Source organism: Cricetulus griseus, chromosome 2, assembly GCF_003668045.3.
Source record: "Cricetulus griseus strain 17A/GY chromosome 2, alternate assembly CriGri-PICRH-1.0, whole genome shotgun sequence".
Classification (NCBI taxonomy): Eukaryota; Metazoa; Chordata; class Mammalia; order Rodentia; family Cricetidae; genus Cricetulus; species Cricetulus griseus.
The window spans coordinates 222,565,484-222,585,002 of record NC_048595.1 but is presented as its reverse complement, the minus strand read 5'-3'; the positions used below and the strand labels follow the sequence as shown (position 1 = coordinate 222,585,002).

General features: G+C 37.1%; 1 protein-coding gene across 1 annotated transcript in view; it reads right to left on the bottom strand.

Annotated features, from left to right (window-relative positions):
- Positions 1 to 19,519, bottom strand: part of Znf521 (zinc finger protein 521) — a 221,284-nt gene that overhangs the window by 97,480 nt on the left and 104,285 nt on the right. The window contains exon 3 of the mRNA XM_035438745.1: positions 4,630 to 4,714. Within this exon, the coding sequence (XP_035294636.1) occupies positions 4,630 to 4,714 (85 nt within the window). The remainder of the gene's footprint in view (positions 1 to 4,629; positions 4,715 to 19,519) is intronic.

The following is a 19,519-nucleotide window of genomic DNA, read 5'->3' as shown; positions in this document are numbered from 1 at the left end:
ATGCAGAAATAAAGATTTCTGGCTATTTCTCTCAAAGTCAAGGAAAGTCTAGCACTACTCTAGAACCCATTGTTTTAGGTTTTGTCTATTTTAAAGGAAGAGTTCTCAAGTTGAAATGCTTCAGAGATAGCCCAAACACTGCACCAGACTTTATGATTAGTCAGACTGCAGTCTATCTAAGGAAGAAAAGAGAGGGAAGGCATGCCCTTTGTCACCTTGGGCATCACAACATTGTAAGACATATCAATGTCACTCACTATAAGAAGAGACTAAAATTTCACTGATTCTACTAAACAGATTTATGCATTTTTGACATTAGTGATACATAGCACATGCTTCATACCATGTGGGGCACACACATTCCTGCATGCATAGCACAAGCATTAAGTCTCCCCACAATCTTAAAAATAACTATCCATAAGACACTTAGTATTAGAGACCTAGATAAAAAGTATCTTTGCATTGCTCTTTTCCGGCTAGCTATTGTTTACGATGCCAAATCCCACTTTTACTTTTCTAAGATAAAAATATATTTTCTTTCCAAAATGTTAGCTAGCATCATCCTTGACTTGTCAAGAATACTCACTGTTATGTCTGAATTTTTCCATTTTTTTTCACAAAATGGGGTATTCCGATTCCTTACATGCAATCATTACAACACAATCTTATACAAATATGACAAGATAAATGATATAAAACAAAATCTACTTTTAAGTAGCTCTTTCAAAGCAATTCATAAGTAAATGATCTGTACCTACTCCATTCATAGTCTATCCACAAACTCTAAAAGGGAGGGTTGGACATGGCCACAACTATATCCTGACTACTTCTCTCTCTCCGAAGTCCAGGACTGCAGCAATCCATATTAAGGATAATGGTCTTTCTCCCCTTTGGTCATTTCTTTGTCAAGCTGACTGGCCCTTCATGGTGAGCATACTGCTGGTTGCCTATCACCAGCCACTCACAATTTGCTCACTGTGTTTCATGAGACAGTTGTTTGTAGCTGTTTGGAACACATTCATCTCTTTAGGGATTTATGCGCTCGCTGCAATGCCAACCTCCATAGTGAATGAAATTTCTTTCTAACTAAAATAGATAATTAGAGGCTGGTAATTATTGGTCAAGAATTATCAGAGTGAAAAAATTAAGCTCCCCATAAACAGCTCTTGGCAATGCCATCTCTTTACACCACCCCTTGCCTAGCAGCCCTTTATTCTGAGCACTTGCAGCCTTACTCTACTACAATTGAGCCTCATAATTTTATATGAGGCAATCCCCTCACTGGGTTAAATACATCTAGATTTCCCGGTTCCGTCTCTTTGTTGTTAATATGGACCAAATCATAGTAACCAGGAATCTCACAGAGGAAAATAACAATAAATCTTTACTACTCGATAGACAGAGAAGGATGGATATACATTAAAAGTCATGATGCAAAATGGCTTCTTTTGCGATTCTAAAAGTATGGCCAAAAATGAACAAAGGCCATGTGAAGAGAACAAAGGAAGACAAAAAAATTCTCATCTACACAGACATTAACCTTTTCCCTAGGAAAGCTGTTAAAATATTTTGTAGTTCACTTGCTCCCCTCAACCTCCCCTTCACTCTTTGAGTGTGTGTATATAAAGACGAAAAATCCCCAAGTATTACTGATAAATATATATGCACAAAGCTGTGTCAAAATGTGTAATCAGGAAAGATTTTATTTTTTCCTTAACAGGCATATGCCAAGTCCCTGGCTCATTTTATTAAGTAATTACTCCTGCAGTTGATATCACATGGCCACACCTAGCTGCAAACAGCACTTAAGGGTGCCTCCCTTACATAGGTGGTAGAAACATCTTTGGATTTGCTTTTGCAAATGTCCCTCATCAACAGCATGAAATCAGCACATCCAGAAAGAAGTTACTCGGACGTTGCTTAAAAACACACATGTGCTCCTCATAAAAAGCTTGGCTATAGAGGGACTTTCAAGTCACAGCTGACTGGGGCATCTGCAGGCCTTGTTTTCTATCAGGGTTCTTCCTCTAGACTGATTGTAAAATGAAATCTGCAAAAACACTATCCACCCTCTTAACCAAGTAAGAGGCTTTTAGACAGTCCCTAATCCCTCTTCCCCTACTAAATGTCTAGTTCAGATTATTTTTTTATTAGATAAAAAATACAGAGATACACAATCTAAAAATATCTAACCTCAATGGAGGTATTTTAGCCAACAAAATAATGCTGCCTGCCTCATTTGAAAGACTAAGTATCACACTGGGATTTTAAAAAGGGGCATCTTAGCCTTGAAACTCCCTCCTGTTTCACATTCTCTCTCTAGATATTAACAGGGAGAATGGAGTTTAAGAACTTGGATGCCTGGTCAACAGACAGAGCAATTAAGTGGATGCTATTCATTTGTTTAGGCCTCGAGTGCAAGCGAATCACATATTTTATTATTAAAAAATAGCCTGAATATTAAATAATCAGGCCCTCTGTGAAAAGGAAAGGGATTTGCTTCTCTGATAGAAGGTGAATTGTTAAATGCTCTGATCCCAAGGGGAGGTGAATGTCATATTAATCTACTATTACAGGGAGGGGAAAGACTAGGAAAAGCACTAACAATTCAAGGAATGTAAGACAAATACAAAGAGAAGCATATAGAGCAATTGAAAAAAAAAAAAAAAGGAGCCAAGGCAAGCTGATGACACAGACAAAATGATAGTGAAATTGGAGAGCCAAAAAGGTCTCTTAACACTCTATATTCAATTCAGATCCTACTTGTGGAAAAGACATTAACACTGTGGTTGACATATGTCCTAGGTGCTCATCCTATGTGCTCCTTGGCATGGTGGATAAATTAGAAACCCAGAAATTAACTTTATATTGAAGGGGTCTGGATAGAAACAGGACCCACTACATATTCTGTAGCTAGAAAATTTGAAGCTCAAGGCTTTCAAAACCTGTATAATGAGGAAAATCAGGGACTATGACCATCAAGCAACACTGAAGAAACACAGGGATGGGTAAATATGGACAGTTATCATTTGGCAGGAATCATTCCTTTTTTTCCTACTCCTTTCTCTTAAAAAGAAAAAAAGCAATTTTAGAAGTTCACATGGAGTATTTTTTCATAGTCTGAACAGGAAGCAATTTGCAAGGAACAGTCAGTGAATCCCTTCCATGCTGTGCTTATCTTCTGCAGGCTTAAGAAGACCTCTTAATACTACTCTGCCATGGTGAAGAATATATTATTTTAATGCATAAGAAATCACTAATAATCTTCATACTTAATGTGGAAAACAAAGAGACAAAATGATCAATATATCAACTGTCATGTGTATGTCCCAGTTTCCAGTTAATAACTTAGTTTTTCTTAATCAGTAATGATCATCTATAAAGTCTTATCATTTGAAATTTTTTTAAAAAAGCTAAGGCTATTGAAAAGCTATTAATCAATTTTCCAATGTGTTTCTGAATTATCTTCACTAGTTGAGACTAGTGAAGTTCTGCTACTGTAATTTTTATGAGCTGGGGTGACAGTTGGAGTAACCCTAAAATGTACATTCTTAGAGCATTGTTCCTTGGCTGTATAATACAAATTCGCTCCCTAGAAACAAATTCTGTGTCTAAAGTGTTGAATTTTCCTTCCTATCTTATAAAGTTTCTTATTAGCTGAATGTCAGGTTAACTGGACTTAAAATACTATACATAGTTATTTATGTATTGATAAAACACCATGAAGTAAGTATGAAATTAAAAAAAAAAACTCTCATGGCATAAAAATACAAAGGAGTAACAAAAATAGCACAAAATAATAGCAATCGTCATTTTCTAGTAGCAAAAGATGTGCTTGATAAAGTTTAATTGGCTGGTAAAACTCTTAGTGTTATTACTAAGTGCTTATCAAATTAAAAAACAGGCACTAATCCCTGAGGAATTAATGGATAATGGGACAATATGAGTAAGTAAAAAAATGTTGTTTTAGTTCTAGCCTATCTAATAAATGCAATACCCTAAAATCATTGGTCTGGAGTAAATTCAGACATCTTTTCCCTAACCACTTTTATAAAGATCTATGGAAAATTTGGTGGGGAATAAAAAAAGATTACTGAATTCTTTACATGATCTTTATGATCATGATAATTTCCAGGCTGTTGAAACCATACTTATAAAACTATTTTATGGCAATTTAAATTATTTATGTTTCCCCATCACAAAAACTCACCACTTTGGATTTTGATACAAAGATGCTTAAGCAACACACAGCAGTGCCATTATCATAATAACTTCTGAAATTAAAACCTGTCTAAAACTCTATGGAAAGCTAACATCCAGTTCATTAACCATTCCTGTTAGTTTTCAATAATGCAAAAATGATTAGAAGTTTAATTTGTTAATCACCTGTGCTTTGACTGGCAGAACATAGATTATCCTCTGCAGAAGTCTAAACTAGCCCTCTAAGAAAATAAAACATGCTAATGCCTTACCAGGTCTAATAAGAGGAACAAAAAAAATCAATCATGCCTAGGTAATCTATTGATGGTGGAACAATTAATTCATCTTTAACTCAATTTAATTACATAGGTGCTGATTTACACGCATACAAGAAAATCAGATCAGTAATAAGAGGCCAAGATCACTTACCAATCATGTGATTTGCCACATGAACCTGGATATCCCACTCGTTGTAGAAAACCATCTGACATTTGATGCATTGGTAAGTCTTCTTCTGAGAAAACAAGCATAAACAGGGTTACTTAGACACGAGGGTCCAACTGCTCCCACTCAAAATAAACAAAACCCAGAGACAAAATCCCTGACCACAGAGCGCTCCTTCCAAGATACTAGTTTTATCTGTGTGGCTCATTAACATTCTGTGGATTTCTCAGACAAACACCAGGAGCTTCTTAACAAGACAGAGTTGACAGCCACTCCACAGCTTGATCCATGTATGATAAACAAAAGCACCACATTATGAAATAACATAAAATAATATAAGTGCTCTTAAGCTCAAAAATAGAAACTAGTATTAAAAATACCCATAACACATGCTCTGTTACAAAAAACAACATTGTTGAGAACCAGATATTTTAATTCTGACCAAAGTCATGGTATTTGTTGCTCCCAGAAAGGAGGAAGTAAAATGACTAGAAAATTAAGGTTCATAGCATTTTAGACAATGAATCTAGAGATACAGCTTGGGAGATAAGAGAACTTGTGGCTCTTTCAGTGGACCCAGGTTGGGTTCCCAGCACCCATATGGATGCTCACAATGGTCTGTCACTCTAGCTCCAGGGGATTGACCACCTTCTGGACTCTATCAGTACCTGTGAACAATGCTGTGCACAGACATACATGCAGCCAAACACTCACACACATACAATAAATATTATTCTTTTTAAATGGTATTTTTATCCAAAGACTGAAAGGCAGGTAATGCTTGTGAGAGTCTATCTAGTTCCTTTCATTTAAATATGTACTTTCTCTTCTAAGGAAATTGTATTGGAATAAACAGCCCAGTCCAGTGAAGTAGATGGAGCAGGGTATTTATGATAATTTTTAGGGCACACACAAAACTGAACATCAGAGAAAGGAGAAAGATGGGCCTGATGCCACCGTGACACAGAAGCAGGAAGAGAAAGAAAATACCTTAAATTTCAATGAGACAGCCTGATAAAAGCAGGCCTCGTGACTTTGGTTTTTATGGTTGAGTTTCAGGGCAAACCAGGAGGCTCCACCAATTAAAGAATTGGTTCTGTTGTACAGAATGAACCATCATATCCTTTGCAATCAAAGACCATTGACAACTAAAAATCACTTGGAAAAAAAGAAATCTTCTACAATGGATTAAGTAACTATGAAATCTCTCAAATGTGAGAGAATTATACCTGTAAAACTGCATACATGATGTTTGTTGTAATCATTCCCATGAGATTAACCTTTCACGAGCATTCATGTAACATGTTCTACTAGTGGTATTAACAGGAAATATGAGTCATAAATTAATGAGCCACAAATTATAATGCATTTTGAAAATTTCAACTTGTTTAGGCGATAAAAAATAAAGTTAAGCATGAAAGTAGCATAGTTTCACTTGGTATTAAAAAAGGATAAATGCCACAAATGTTGACTTTTCCTAATAGTTATAATTCACGTAGCATTTTCTTCTATAACAATGGGCATTATACCCAGCAAACCATGAAAACTCAGGCATGTCTCCAATGCAGGTGTCTAAATAATCCAAAGGTCGCTGCACATTAGAATACAGTGGACTGAATGTACTGAATCTTAATCTACCCAGGGCTTCAAACACCCTGACAATCAAGGAGAAAGATTTACTGCGCAGAGCTGTGTTCACAAGACCCTTTGATGGTGACGTATAGAGCAACATGTGCTGTGTAAATAACATTCGTCCCTTTTGTAACAATATTTCCCTTTAGAACTAGTTAGAAAATATTTCTCACTCCCAGATGGCCTACATTATATATTGTTTATTAGCATACTTCAAGCATCATTCCTGATATGTGACCTTGTTGTAAAACAAAGAAACATAAACTTAATGGCTAGTCTTTTCTCTTGTTAGCACAGTAAAACACAGAATATGTCGGAAACTGTCTCCAAAAATGATGACTGATGAGTGTGTTGCTGGAATGTACTCAGGGCGTTTTTTTTCCTTCTCCTCCACTAATAAAGGATAAAATCAGTTGAAAAGCCAAGGTAATAAAATGCCAGTGCTTATGACTATCTTCAAAATGAACTGACATATTTAAAGACCCCTGTAAGTTTCCTCTCATTGAAAGAAAATGCTTTTGTCACTATTGATAATTCGCAGAGCTAATTCTCCCCATCTCACAGTGTCTAAAATGTTTTCCCCTGTTTTATATCAACATGGCCATGTTCTTAGCCACAAATATCAAAATATACAGCCAGATAGACATGTACAGCAAGGCACCATGACTTGAGTACCATCCCAGAATTCTCCCCAGGTTCTCTCAAAACAAAACCATGATACACAAATGGGGGCGTGCTAAGAGTGGCTCAGTGAAAACCATGATATACAATTCATTTTCACCTTCCAGTCTTTAAAATAGTAAATTTAATAAATGGCCTGTAAAACTCTTCATTACAGGAGGTTCTTCACAAAATATCTGAAAGCCCAGCGCCCCTGGGTAACACCCTCTAAGTAAAGAGATCTAAACTGAACCTGTTCCTTGGAGAGCTCTGCAGAGCTGAGATTACCAGGGATTCACCCTAATTCTAGGCCCCAATCCACCCTCGTCTGCTTTCAAGCATTGCTCCCAACCCTAGGCTGTGGCTATAAAGAGCAGGATGAATCCCTTGTCTAATAGACAGTTACATTAACCCCCTTTTCAGTCTGAGAACAGGGACCCCTCACAACAGACTGGTGACTGACTTCCCAATACTGTTATCTCCCTCCCGTTGCTCTAATAAACAGAACCCCAAGTGAAGAAGCCAGATGCCTGAGGGGTGACCTGGTGCTGCAGAGTGCAAAAGGACCTGCCACCTCCCTTAGGACAATTGCTTCCATTTATATAAAGACAACAACAAAAAAAGTCAAGTGAGATAGATAATTCCTCTTAAAAGCAGGTGAAGCAGAAACAGAACCTCCATTGTTTGGGCCCCAGATTGGCCTTGATCAACGCTTAGGTTGTCAATTTACTTGAAATGCTAATTTAGTACCATTTTTAAAAGAGACTTTTTTTTTCATTAGCCTTTTTAAATGTGCTACTTGGGAGTGGGATTGTCATTTCCTGATTGTTCTCTTTTGTTTTCTGATACTGATAGATGTAATTATCAAGGATACAACTTTTTCCTAGCACCTCATTATTTTTGATTGATTTTGAGAACAATTTAAACGTGCCTCTTTGACATTTTTGTTTTCAGCTATACTCTGGTTAAGACACTCAGAGACTTTTAGAAAAGAGCATCTCATAAGTAAAAAAAAAGAAATGATTAAAGATCTCTAATAACGTATAGTATAAAAATTCCTTTTCTGATTAACCCTATCACCCTCTATTTGATTTCTGCCCCATTACTTTTAGACTTCATTTATCTTAACAAATTAAATAAAAATTGTGAATTTTTAAAAATTATGTTTTATATCTATAGATTGCTTTGATTTTCTTAAAGTAATATAATAACCACATTTAAAAAAATCACTGACTCCATAACCACTCTCAAAGACCAAAACCAGTATCACTTGCCAGCATGACAATTAGCTACATCTCTAACTATGATGTCCCTCTTTCCTGACCTCCCTTCCTTCCTTTTTAATTATTGTGAAACAGAGCCTCACTGTACATCTCAGGCTGACTTTGAAGTTGGCATTCTCCTCCTCAACCTTCCAGTTATTATACTACAGGTGTGTGATGTAAATTTCTTTTTCTGACCAATGGCAATCAAAGGATCAGAAACACTAGGCTTTTCCAGGAGGGAATTTGGTTCATGCTAACTTGATGATGGGAGAGTCTAGGCAAGAAAACAATAAACAAAAAGAAAGACTAAAAAAAAATATGTTAAAATTAGAAAGCCACCACCTTGCAGGGATTTGGATAGACATTAGTAGGTGCTGACCACTTAGTAGAGAAAGGTTCAAAGAATCTTACCTGAAATACTAAACTGAATCTAATAAAACCTTTAGGGCTAACAATCTAGTTATTAGTAAATACAAAGACATAAGAGTAAACATGGTCATGAGGGCTGCGGGGGTTATGGGGATGGAGACTTAACATGACCCAGAATATTCTTTTGGAGAACTGAACTATTACCTTTAAAACATCCAGGTCACAGGAGAGGAGTGGTGACTGTTCCCTGGTGATTCAGAAAGATTTCTCAACTAAATGTAACTTAAGAGGTCTGACTTGGGGGATGAAGAAGCCAGTAAAGGTATTTGAGCAATTGGGGAAGTGTGGTCACCGTTGGTTACTAGATGTTACTAGGGGCTAATGAATGAGGATGGTATGATAGGAAATGGGCAGTGATCTTTATGTCAGGAGAGTCACATCACATGTATAGACATGAAGTGGCTCATTTGTATATTTTCTTACCCAGTTCCTTCCCCCTACATTTTAACATGGCTTCTGTAGGTAAATCTGAAATCCCATTTTAGAAGCAGGCTCTCTTTACTGTGGAACGTGCTGGTTTTGATAGTATCAGGGACGATGGGAAAACAGCTCATAATTAGGAAGGGACCTATTTCTGCTACCTTGGTCCCAGGTACCCAGTGGTCACAGACCCTTCTCTAAGACTTGCAGTGTAGAACAGGTTCCAAATTCCCAGAGTCTATCGAAGGATTTTCCATTTTCTCTCAGTATTCTGTAGTTTTAACACAGAATTGCAACTTTATTTATTTCAATACTAAAAGAACAGTTTTAATCTGAGACCTCACAAATGTCTTTAATTCCCCAGTTTTCTTCTGGTTATATTATCGCAGTTACTGGGTCTCCACTCACTTTTTTCCAGAACCTTTCATGAGACCAACTCTGGACCTTCTCATCCTCCTCTTTTGTATCAACTGCCCTTGCACACATGTGTTTAGAAATTGGTCTGAACATATGAGTTCTGATGCAGGTAATCCTGCCCTCGTGTAAACTACTGGTTTACAGGGCTGTCTGGTCTAGTTTATCATCTCTACCCATGCATCAATTCAATGACCAGCTTTAGCTGATAATTTTAAATATTCAAATACTCCTGTCTTTCAGTGTATATCCCCTGGGCTTAGATTTGTTTAAAAATTTGCCACTCTTCTTAGTGGAAATTATTCTTAATTTTCGAAACTATCAAACTTACCATCTCATTTTTGTTCCTTTTGGTGGTTTTTCTTTCTTTTTTTTCTTTTCTTTTTTTTTGTCAGTGTAAGACTCATTCACATATTTTGAAGTCTTGATTTGAAGCCCACTTGGAGTGAATGCCTTTTGGTTATTATCTCTCTGAGGTCATGCCAGGCTGCTGGACCTGAGCCTCACAGAGGGGCATTTCCTGTGCACCTGCCCTCCACACAACACATTCAATTGCAAGTCAGAAACCTGTCTCTCTTCCTGTGCCTTTTAACTCTCTGGCTGAAAAACCCAAGCACTAAGTGGTGATCAACAATGGTAATTTATTTTCTAGTTTCTTGACAAGAGAAGGAAATCTATCCCATCCCTGCTCTGTTTATTTGTTTATTGTTCATTTATCTATTTGTGCACATCTGCCTGCCTGTCTGGCTTATATGGGCCTGAACTCAGAGCCACATGCATGCATGCAAAGTAAGTACTCTATCACTGACTACACCAGAGCTCCCCACCCCTGGTACTGCTTTAAAAAGCAGTGCTAAAAGCTAAGCATGGTGGCACATACTACAATCTCCCTACTCAGAAGGCAAAGGCAGATGGATCAGGAGTTCAAATCCAGGGGGTGGAGAGATGGCTCAATAGTTAAAAGCATTGGCTACTCTTCCAGAGGACCCAGGTTCAATTCTCAGCACCGACACAGTGGCGAACAATGATCTTAGCTCTAGTCCCTTGGGATCTGATGCCCTCTTCTTGTCCCAATGACACTTATACATGCATTCTGCTCTAACAACCATACACATAAAATAAATGTCAACAAATAAATAAAGCCAGCCTGGATTATATAGCCATGCCCTTTTATAAAAAAAACCAAAAAACTTAAAAATAGATAAATGAATAAGCAGCGTATCTGGCTTTGTCTTATACTATAGAACCTTAATTTAAACTCCTACTGCAAAAGAACCCAGCAGTCCTGCATACCCACAGGCCCTTGTCTCCAGACTTAATGTCATATCTGGTTTCTATGCCTTAAGGATGAAGGAGTTTGGCACTTGACTATATCTACCTGGCTTCCCCTGTTTCTATTATATCAGCATCGATGTTTGGAGCAATACCATTTCTCCTGTCTTACAGACCTCAGCTTCCTGTATTTCACCAATCTCAATCATGGAAAGGGCAGTCTGAAATGCTGTTAGAACCATGACAAAAGGATGTTCTACAGTGATGCTAACATATACTCAGCCCAATTATATCCAGCAATGTTAGTAGGAAAGACACTCTAGAATGTTCTTCCTACAATTAGTTGCTATTTAGTGGCTTCATCATTCAGCTGAGTGATGTCGTTTAATGATCATGAGTCTTAGCTAACTACACTGTAAATTAAAAATAATAAAGCTTACATCTTAAGAGTTATATGTGAAATGAGAATCATATAAGCATGCTTAGCACTATGCCTACTGTGTAGCAAGCCAGCACTCAACAGTAACTGTCTTTGCTGATCTTTGAGTTGACAGATTATTATGGGCATGCAATGAAAGGATACTAATAGGCACACAAAGATTCTTATCGGAGGTGGGCTCCAAAGGTGGACTTGAGCAGTATGTTAACATTTCTTTCATGTAAAACACAAAATTTAGATTTTGTGACCATTAGGAATTCCAACCTCTATTTTTAAAAACTGAATAATTGGCAGTATAAAGAACACCACTGTTAGTGACAGAGTGGAAAGATGGAAAGGAAGAAGTTTAAGAAACTCTGTACAAAGATTCAAACTGCACAGAAAAGATGACTCCCCAGATAAAGTCCTCGCTATGCAAGGCTGAGGACTGAAGTTTTTATTGGCAGCACAGACAGAAGTGGCAGCCCACACACGATTCTAGAGACCTGAAGGTGAAACAGGGGTTCCCTAGGACAAGCTAGCTAGCTAAAGCAGCTGAACTAGTGAGCTCTAGGTTTAAGACAGAGACCCTGCATCCATTAATATACAAGTTGGAGAACAATAGAGGAAGACACTTAGTGTCTTCCAACCTCCAAATACACATGATCATACATACATACATACATACATACCTGTACCCATGTGTGTTTCCACACACATTTGAACACACATACACACACTTATACAAACTAATTCACATGAAACCAGGTCAAACAAGCTAGGTGAAACAAAAAACAAACAAAACAGTTTCTAATGCCTATAGCAATATATTGCCACTGTAAAAGCAAATATATTATTTACAAATTATATATCATCAGTAACATCTTCACTTGGCAGTTTTTTGCTTGCAAACAAATGGATATTGTATGTGAGTGTGAGTAATGAGCCAACAGCTTTGGACAAATAATAATTTAGAAATGTTACTAATGTAGTCATTTTCCACATAATAGTGAAGTAATATAAAAAGAAGTCATTCAACACAGAGGGGAAAGTGACTGAAATGCAATAAAAGCTACAGATGATGACAAACTTTTCTACATAACCCAACAAAATATGGAAGCATCACTATTGTGTAATCTTGTGGACTGGCTAGCACTTGTCTAATGCCTGGCACATGGAAAGCCTTAACAACCAACAGGAATTAGCATGGCCTCTGAATTCAGGGAGTTATAATTACACTTTGGGAAAGGAAACACATAAACATTAAAGTCCTACAAGGATTTTGCCTACATAACATGGCAAAGCAATTCAGGAACAAGCAGTTTTGTTGGTATACAGTGAATGGAGCTAAAACAAGTCAGGTAGGGACAGAACAATACAACAAGGAGGAGTCAGAAAAAGAATGCCCTGGAGGTGACCCATGATCTAAAATGGAATAATCCTCTGGAGTCTAAATCTATTATAAGTGCCTATCACATGCCAGGCATGATGCTCACTGTCTTATAGAGCATTTGCTAGATTGAGGAGAACAAATCATTAAAGAAACAGGGTCAAAGATTGCTTCTGGCCAACTGGCTAGACAGAAAACCTGGCAGAAAGAAGAAACTTTACCTAGTTAATGGCAATCTGGACACAGATCATTGTTTTAATTGTGTCTAGTCAATGTATCAGAGAAAAAACTTATTTATTTGAGCATATTTATTTCTGAAAACAAAATCCAAACTCCACAAAGACTTAAGCTACCACTAATTTCAAAACCAAAGGGTAAAAAAAGTCAAACCAGTTTTTCATCTTTTAATGGGCATTTTAAATAATAGATAAAATGTACTAAAATACTTTATTTCCAAATACACCTTTGATAGTCAAAAATTCAGGAAATAATTGAGTCCAGAAAAATCTAACAAATATTCACACACAAAAACCCCCAAACAACCAAAATTTTGTTTTAAAATGGAGTCATATCCATTATAATCAGCAAATATTATGGGAAAAAGTTACTCCCTTGGCAGTTATAAATTAAGAATTTTTTCTAAGGTTTAAAATTAATAAAGAATAATAAAGCAGTAGTTCAAATAAGTTAAAAATTAATTTTCAGAAATTTGCTTCCAATTTTGTATAGTTACTTGAACTTAATGTTTCACTTTAAAAACTGGCTTTGGTTCTTTGATTTCTCTCTCAGCTGAGTTAGTCACCTCTTTTCCCTTGTTTCTCCCAATTCACATTTCCTTGTTCTTCCCAAAGGAATCTGTTTATGCCATCTTAACCAGGCTCCTGTGGTTATCTTTTATGATCTCATTTAAAGGCAAAGGGTTTCAGCCAGTCTTTGTCAAACCCCTTACAGTATTGTTCATAGGACAATGAGTTGATATCTTCTGTTTATTGCCTGACCACTGGGTGGTCTAGCCAGTCTACTACCTGCAGTGTTCTGTTCCTGCTTGCAGGGCTTCCTAATCATCACATAGAGCACCAAAAACCCATCAACTGGAAGAGGCTGAATTACAGGCTAAATTTTAAAAAAACACACATACACCAAAAAGAGAAAAGTTGAAGTCATAGGAAAATATGCTAACTCATGAGTTAAGGCAGAGAATTTGCCTCTAATTACTCATGGCTGCAGCCTGGATTCCTAGTGTAAAGGGAGATATGATTTGTAGTGAATTTCAGTTAAATTTCTGTTCCAACTCTTCTATATAAATTCATATCATACAAAAAAGGAGTAAAGAGAATCTTAGGCATAGAAATATTAGTTTACATATTGATTCTTTCGTAAATACACAGCTGAAGAGAAAAGGAAGAAGTCAAAATGTTTGACTTACACTAGATCTATTGACCTCATCAGCTGATTATACACTGATGTAACTAGCTTAAGTCACTGGAACTTAGCTTCTGTCTCATGGTAACTATGATGACACATATATGTATATGTATATGTATATGTATATGTATATGTATATGTATATGTATATGTATATGCATATGCATATGCATATGCATATGTATGAAGAGATGAAGGAGCCAGGACATATTATAGTGTGTTCCCTGTCAGTAGGTTTAGTGACACTGTAACCCTATTGTAAACCATGAAGAGTATCATGAAAGAGAAAAGATACTTTCAACTTTTATGAAGAAATGTTTTCTTGGACTAGGGAGATGGTTCTCTTAGTAAAGCATTTGCCTCCCAAGTGTTAAGACCTAAGTTTGGATCCCCAGAATCATGTAAAAATCTAGTTTGGTAACTCATGTTTGTCATTCCACTGATGGAGAGAAGACAGAGAGTCAGGCAAATGCCTGGATCTCACTGTCCAGCTAGCCTAGTCAATTTGAAGAAGTCCTAAGCCAGTAAAGAGATGGTCTAAAATAAACTGCAGGGTACCTGAGAACAATACCACACTATCCTCTGACCCCCATACATGCACCAAACCTAACTATTCACATACATGAGTATATATCACATGAACACACACACACACACACACACACACACACACACACACACACACACACACACACACACACACACTTTCTTATGTAATTTCTGTCATAAAAGAAGTTGAAAGACTTAATAGGTTTATTAACCATTTGAGTGCTTGATAGCATTGGATAAAAAGATAAAACCTTATTTCTTGCTAGATCCTGATTCTTTTTTATTCCATTACAATAATACTTGGATGTTTGATCTGAATTATTTCCACAGTGTTAATCTATGCCCTAAAGGTTTTATGCATTCTTTAAGTGTGGACAGAGGGCTTCAATCCATTCACTTCATATCTATTGCAACATACAGCTTTTTATTGAGGCATGATAAATGCATACAATTCATATATATTCATTGTAAATTAAAAAACCCTCACTTATGCATATTCTCTTTATTTGGGTTTATTATTTATTTTTTATTTTTTGGTAGCCCTGGGGATTGAACCCAGGGCTTTGCCCATGCTAGGCTCATGCTTTCCAACTGAGTTCTGTCTATGACCCTTCCTGTCCTTTTAGGTAAAGGCTTCCCTGAGTCCCACTCATTCTCCTTTGCTTCTGTCCTTGGTCTATGCTTCCAGCTATTCTTCTGACAACTTCATATCCCACCCACAGGACATAGTCTCTTTTAGTCTGGTCATTCCAGTTGCCCACATCAGTGCCCAAATTACTTGTCTGTCGTTACTTTTATGTCCTGTGAGATATCTTACTGCATTGTCCTCCCACACTTGGGTGTCTATCTCCCCCACCCCCAAACATAAAGACTTCTGTCTTCTCTCATCCATCCCTTCCACTCAAACAGTTTTCCCACTTAGGCATGTCAAACTACCCTTCTCAATTCTTTCAAATTGCTTCTTAAACCCACCTGAGTCAAAAAGCCAGTTAACAATTACACCCACACAATGCTGTGGGTATTGGCTTCACTATTCCTGTTGTTTATACTAAGTTTTAAGGACAGGGTGCCATTTCCCTCCCCTCCCCTAGATTAAAATGGTCTGTGATGTTTAGATGTATTAAAAACCTGATGGAAGTCTTATTTTATCTCCCTTGATTGAACAGAAATTATCGAGATTTTTCAAGTTCTTTCTCATCCATTTTATAAAAACATCTTCAAAAATTAGAAAAAAATCTCTAAATGTGCTTTACATTTTCTTTTTACCCCCTTTCTATGTGCATGCATGTGTGTGCATACACGGATGGGGACACAGACATGTTGGGGATATGCATGAATGCATGGTGATACCCGGAATCACCCTTGTCACACTTCCACCTTCTTTACCGAGGCAGTCAAACCCAGAGTTCAGCAATAAGGGTAGTCTCCCTGGCCAGTTTGCTCTGACAAATCCCCTGTCTTTAGATTCTAAGGCTAAAATTACAGGCATGCTACCATGCCAACTTGCCATTCCTGTAGGTTCTGAGGACCCAAAGCTCTGGTCTTCACTCTTGCACAGTAAGTGATTAACCAATGATAAACTTGGTAGTAAAAAAATTGCAGAGTAGCATGGAGTTTCATAGTAGAAAAGGAAAAGTGAGCTTATCCCACTTCCAATTTCTCATCACAGACCAAACGTTGTTCGCAGAGTTGAAGTGACCTTGCCTCACGACTCACAGAAAGTCACCAACTTGGTCTAGAGCACAGAGTGGCATGAACAGATTCACACCTGTGTGGGGCAGTAGCAGATTGACAAAAGATACACAACCCATTTCATTAACCACTGTCAATTTGGTTGTCCACAGTTTCTCATGGCTCTTCTGGGTTCAAAGGACAGAGTCATCACTGTACTGTCACTTCTCCATTGCCACTTCTTGACACTGACTGTAGCTTTCTTTGAGGATCACATTTCTCAGGACAGTTCAGCATAAAATTTATTCCATGGGTTAAGGATGGCTCATCTGAAATTTTGGGGATCACACAGTTTTTCAAAAGCTTGCTTTTTTTAATTTTTAGAAGATCTGAATCCAGAGAAATCTTGAGGATAAGGTCTATGTCTAAACATGAAATTACCTAAGTTGATGGGGGATGTTCTTCGGTATATATGTTTCTCTTATTGGTTGATAAATAAAATATTGATTGGCCAGTAGCCAGGCAGGAAGTATAGGCTGGGCTATACTTTTCCCCTCCATCCTTTCCCCCTCCATTCATCCCTCCCTCCATCCTTCCCCCTCCATTCTTTCTTCCCAATCTTAGCCTTCTCTTTTGCTCTCATTCTTCTCTTGTCTTTAGATAATACACAATCTTTACTAAACAAATAGTCACTATTCATAATTAAATTCTGTGTTTCAGGAAACATGTTGTTATACTTCTTTTTTGCTCCCTTATGGCCCATGACAAACTTAAAAATGTAAGTATCCCAAGACCATGCTGAGATAAGGTGAGTCATACTCATATCAGATTATGTAAGTTACGTTTACCAATAGCACTTGAAACTCTCCATCATTCTGTACTTTTGCTTCAAAGCACCCTCTCCTAGTTACGTGTTAGTAATCTGAACATGTGTAAAACAAACCAAGGTTATGCGTCAAAATTATAATTCCTATCAAAACAAACATAAAAATATCATCACTATAGATTTTATACCTGATTAACAGAAAGCAATGTCAATGGATTTCAATCACACAAATCATGCTTTTTGACTGTCTTTCTAATTATTCATATGTTTTCTGGAGTTAGAATGGAAAAAAATCTACTTTTTGTTGTTGTTCATTTACTATGTATGCTACACAAAAATTTATATTGAATTAAATGTTGTTTCCTCAGTGTTTTGTTGTTGTTTGTTTTTTTTTTTTAATTATCATGCCCTTGAAGATGTGTTTCAATCCAGTAATGTCACCGGACATTTTTCCTCTCCTATTCAGGATTGGTTATCTCATGCATTTGGACACTCATCTATTTACTGTTGTTATATCTTCTGTGTCTACTTAAACTACCTCTACCTCGAAGCAAATAAAATGTGATTTTTATTATGATGGTTTTTGCAATGTCTTTCTCCTTGGTTTTCAGCACTTCTAGGTTTGATTTTAACATTTAATTATGTTTTTCTACAATTTGACTGAATAGGCCATTATTCTAGCCTTATTGTCATAACAAATTCATTGACAAAACAATCCATAAATAAGTTATTTGTATGTATGAATAAACAGGAATGCATGTGTAATACTTATATATAGGTATTATATTAATGATGTACCATATATCTTGTGTGTGAATGTGTGCTATGTTTTGTGTACACTAGGACCTTCATATTACAGGGTGTCATCTGCTCTTCATGATAACCTTAGGAAGTGTGTGTGTAAATGCAGTGTGTGTATAAAGCCCATTGTATCAACAAGGGAACTGGAGCTTGAAAGCCTTCACAGACACTTCTGTCAACTGGTACTTGAATTTTTTTGCCTAATAAAATCTTCTCTTTTCTCGTCTATACTGCATACCCATAAATGCCCCATAGTGGCCACCTCTCTCCAGCAAAAACTGCAACACTTGCTTAGACGATGCCATGTTTAATTCTATAAAATAAATTATTTGCCATAATATGGGGGATTTTACAACATTTCACCTGCCACTCAATCTCTTCATGAGGTGAATTGCATAGGATATTACATACTTATGAGATATCTTATGTTCTATTTATGTGTGGGTCTAAGAAGCTGTATCAATATTTAGTTCTCAGAGAAATGCTTCCATCTTTGTCTTGGTCTCTATTGCTTTAATCATTAAGTTTCAAGCTACAAGCCTTTTAAGAACTCAAGATGCACAGATCAGTGTTGTGAACACCATGGAGGATAACTCTCCAATGCCTGCCTCCACCTTCCATCCCACTGACCTCTTCTCCCATCCACACTGCTCTGCCATGCTTGCATCCTGCTATGCTCAGCCCCTGACTGTTCTCTGCAATCGGTTTGATGTTTAACACAGATGTATGCAAAGATCTCTCCCAGGCTTCTTGCTCTTTCCCATTGGTGCAATGCTAGCACTTCACTACCCACAATGGCCATTCCTCTCCAAAAGCTGCAGACTCGGCTGAAGGCACTTTCTAGCAAGGCATTTGTCTATATCTACTGCTATAGATTAATTATTGAGGATAAACATGTATAAATAATTGTATAATCTGTATAAATAATTACAGCATAGAGCTATAATCATAGAACTATGTTTGTATAAAGCCCCTTCTCTTTACAACATTACACCTCAATGTTTTGTTTATAGAAAGAATTCAGCTATTATCTTACAAGGCAATGAATTAATACAAATCAATACTACAGCCGAATGCTACAAAAGCCAGGAGATCACACTTGTTCAAACAGCAAGTGTGGATGCTGCTCTAACCATGTAACTGGCATGTGACTAGGACTTAAGGCTTTTACCGCACTCGACCAACCTACTGGGAACAATGAAAGAAGTTGTTCTAAGGTCCCTGGATTTGGAAGGTGTGAAGTCATCGCTAGAATTTTAACCATTGTTGCCTATGTGCAGGTTTTATATTTACCTTCTCTGCATAGTGAAGGGCACTCTGCACATTTACAGTTCTGCCTGCGTTGTTAAGTACTAAATGCTTACACAGAACACATTTAATATAGGCTACACATAAAGAACATCCATTAAACACCTGTGCCCCTGGCCCAACCTTGGCTTCCTCAGGGGCCATCCCATACAATCCTCCTGTCCTCTTAATTGACATACCCCATAATTCTAATGGGCTTTTGCGTTCCTTTTAAAGCTGGTATTTGTTGCAGTTATATTTATGACAACATGTATTGCCATCATGTATTTCTGAGTGTGGTTCTCGTTTTTTTTTTAATGTAGGTGAATATACATATCATTTAATTTGTGATTCCATTACATGGTCTTATTTTAAAGATCATCCCCAACCCCGGGGTCGTAAAATATTTTCTCCAG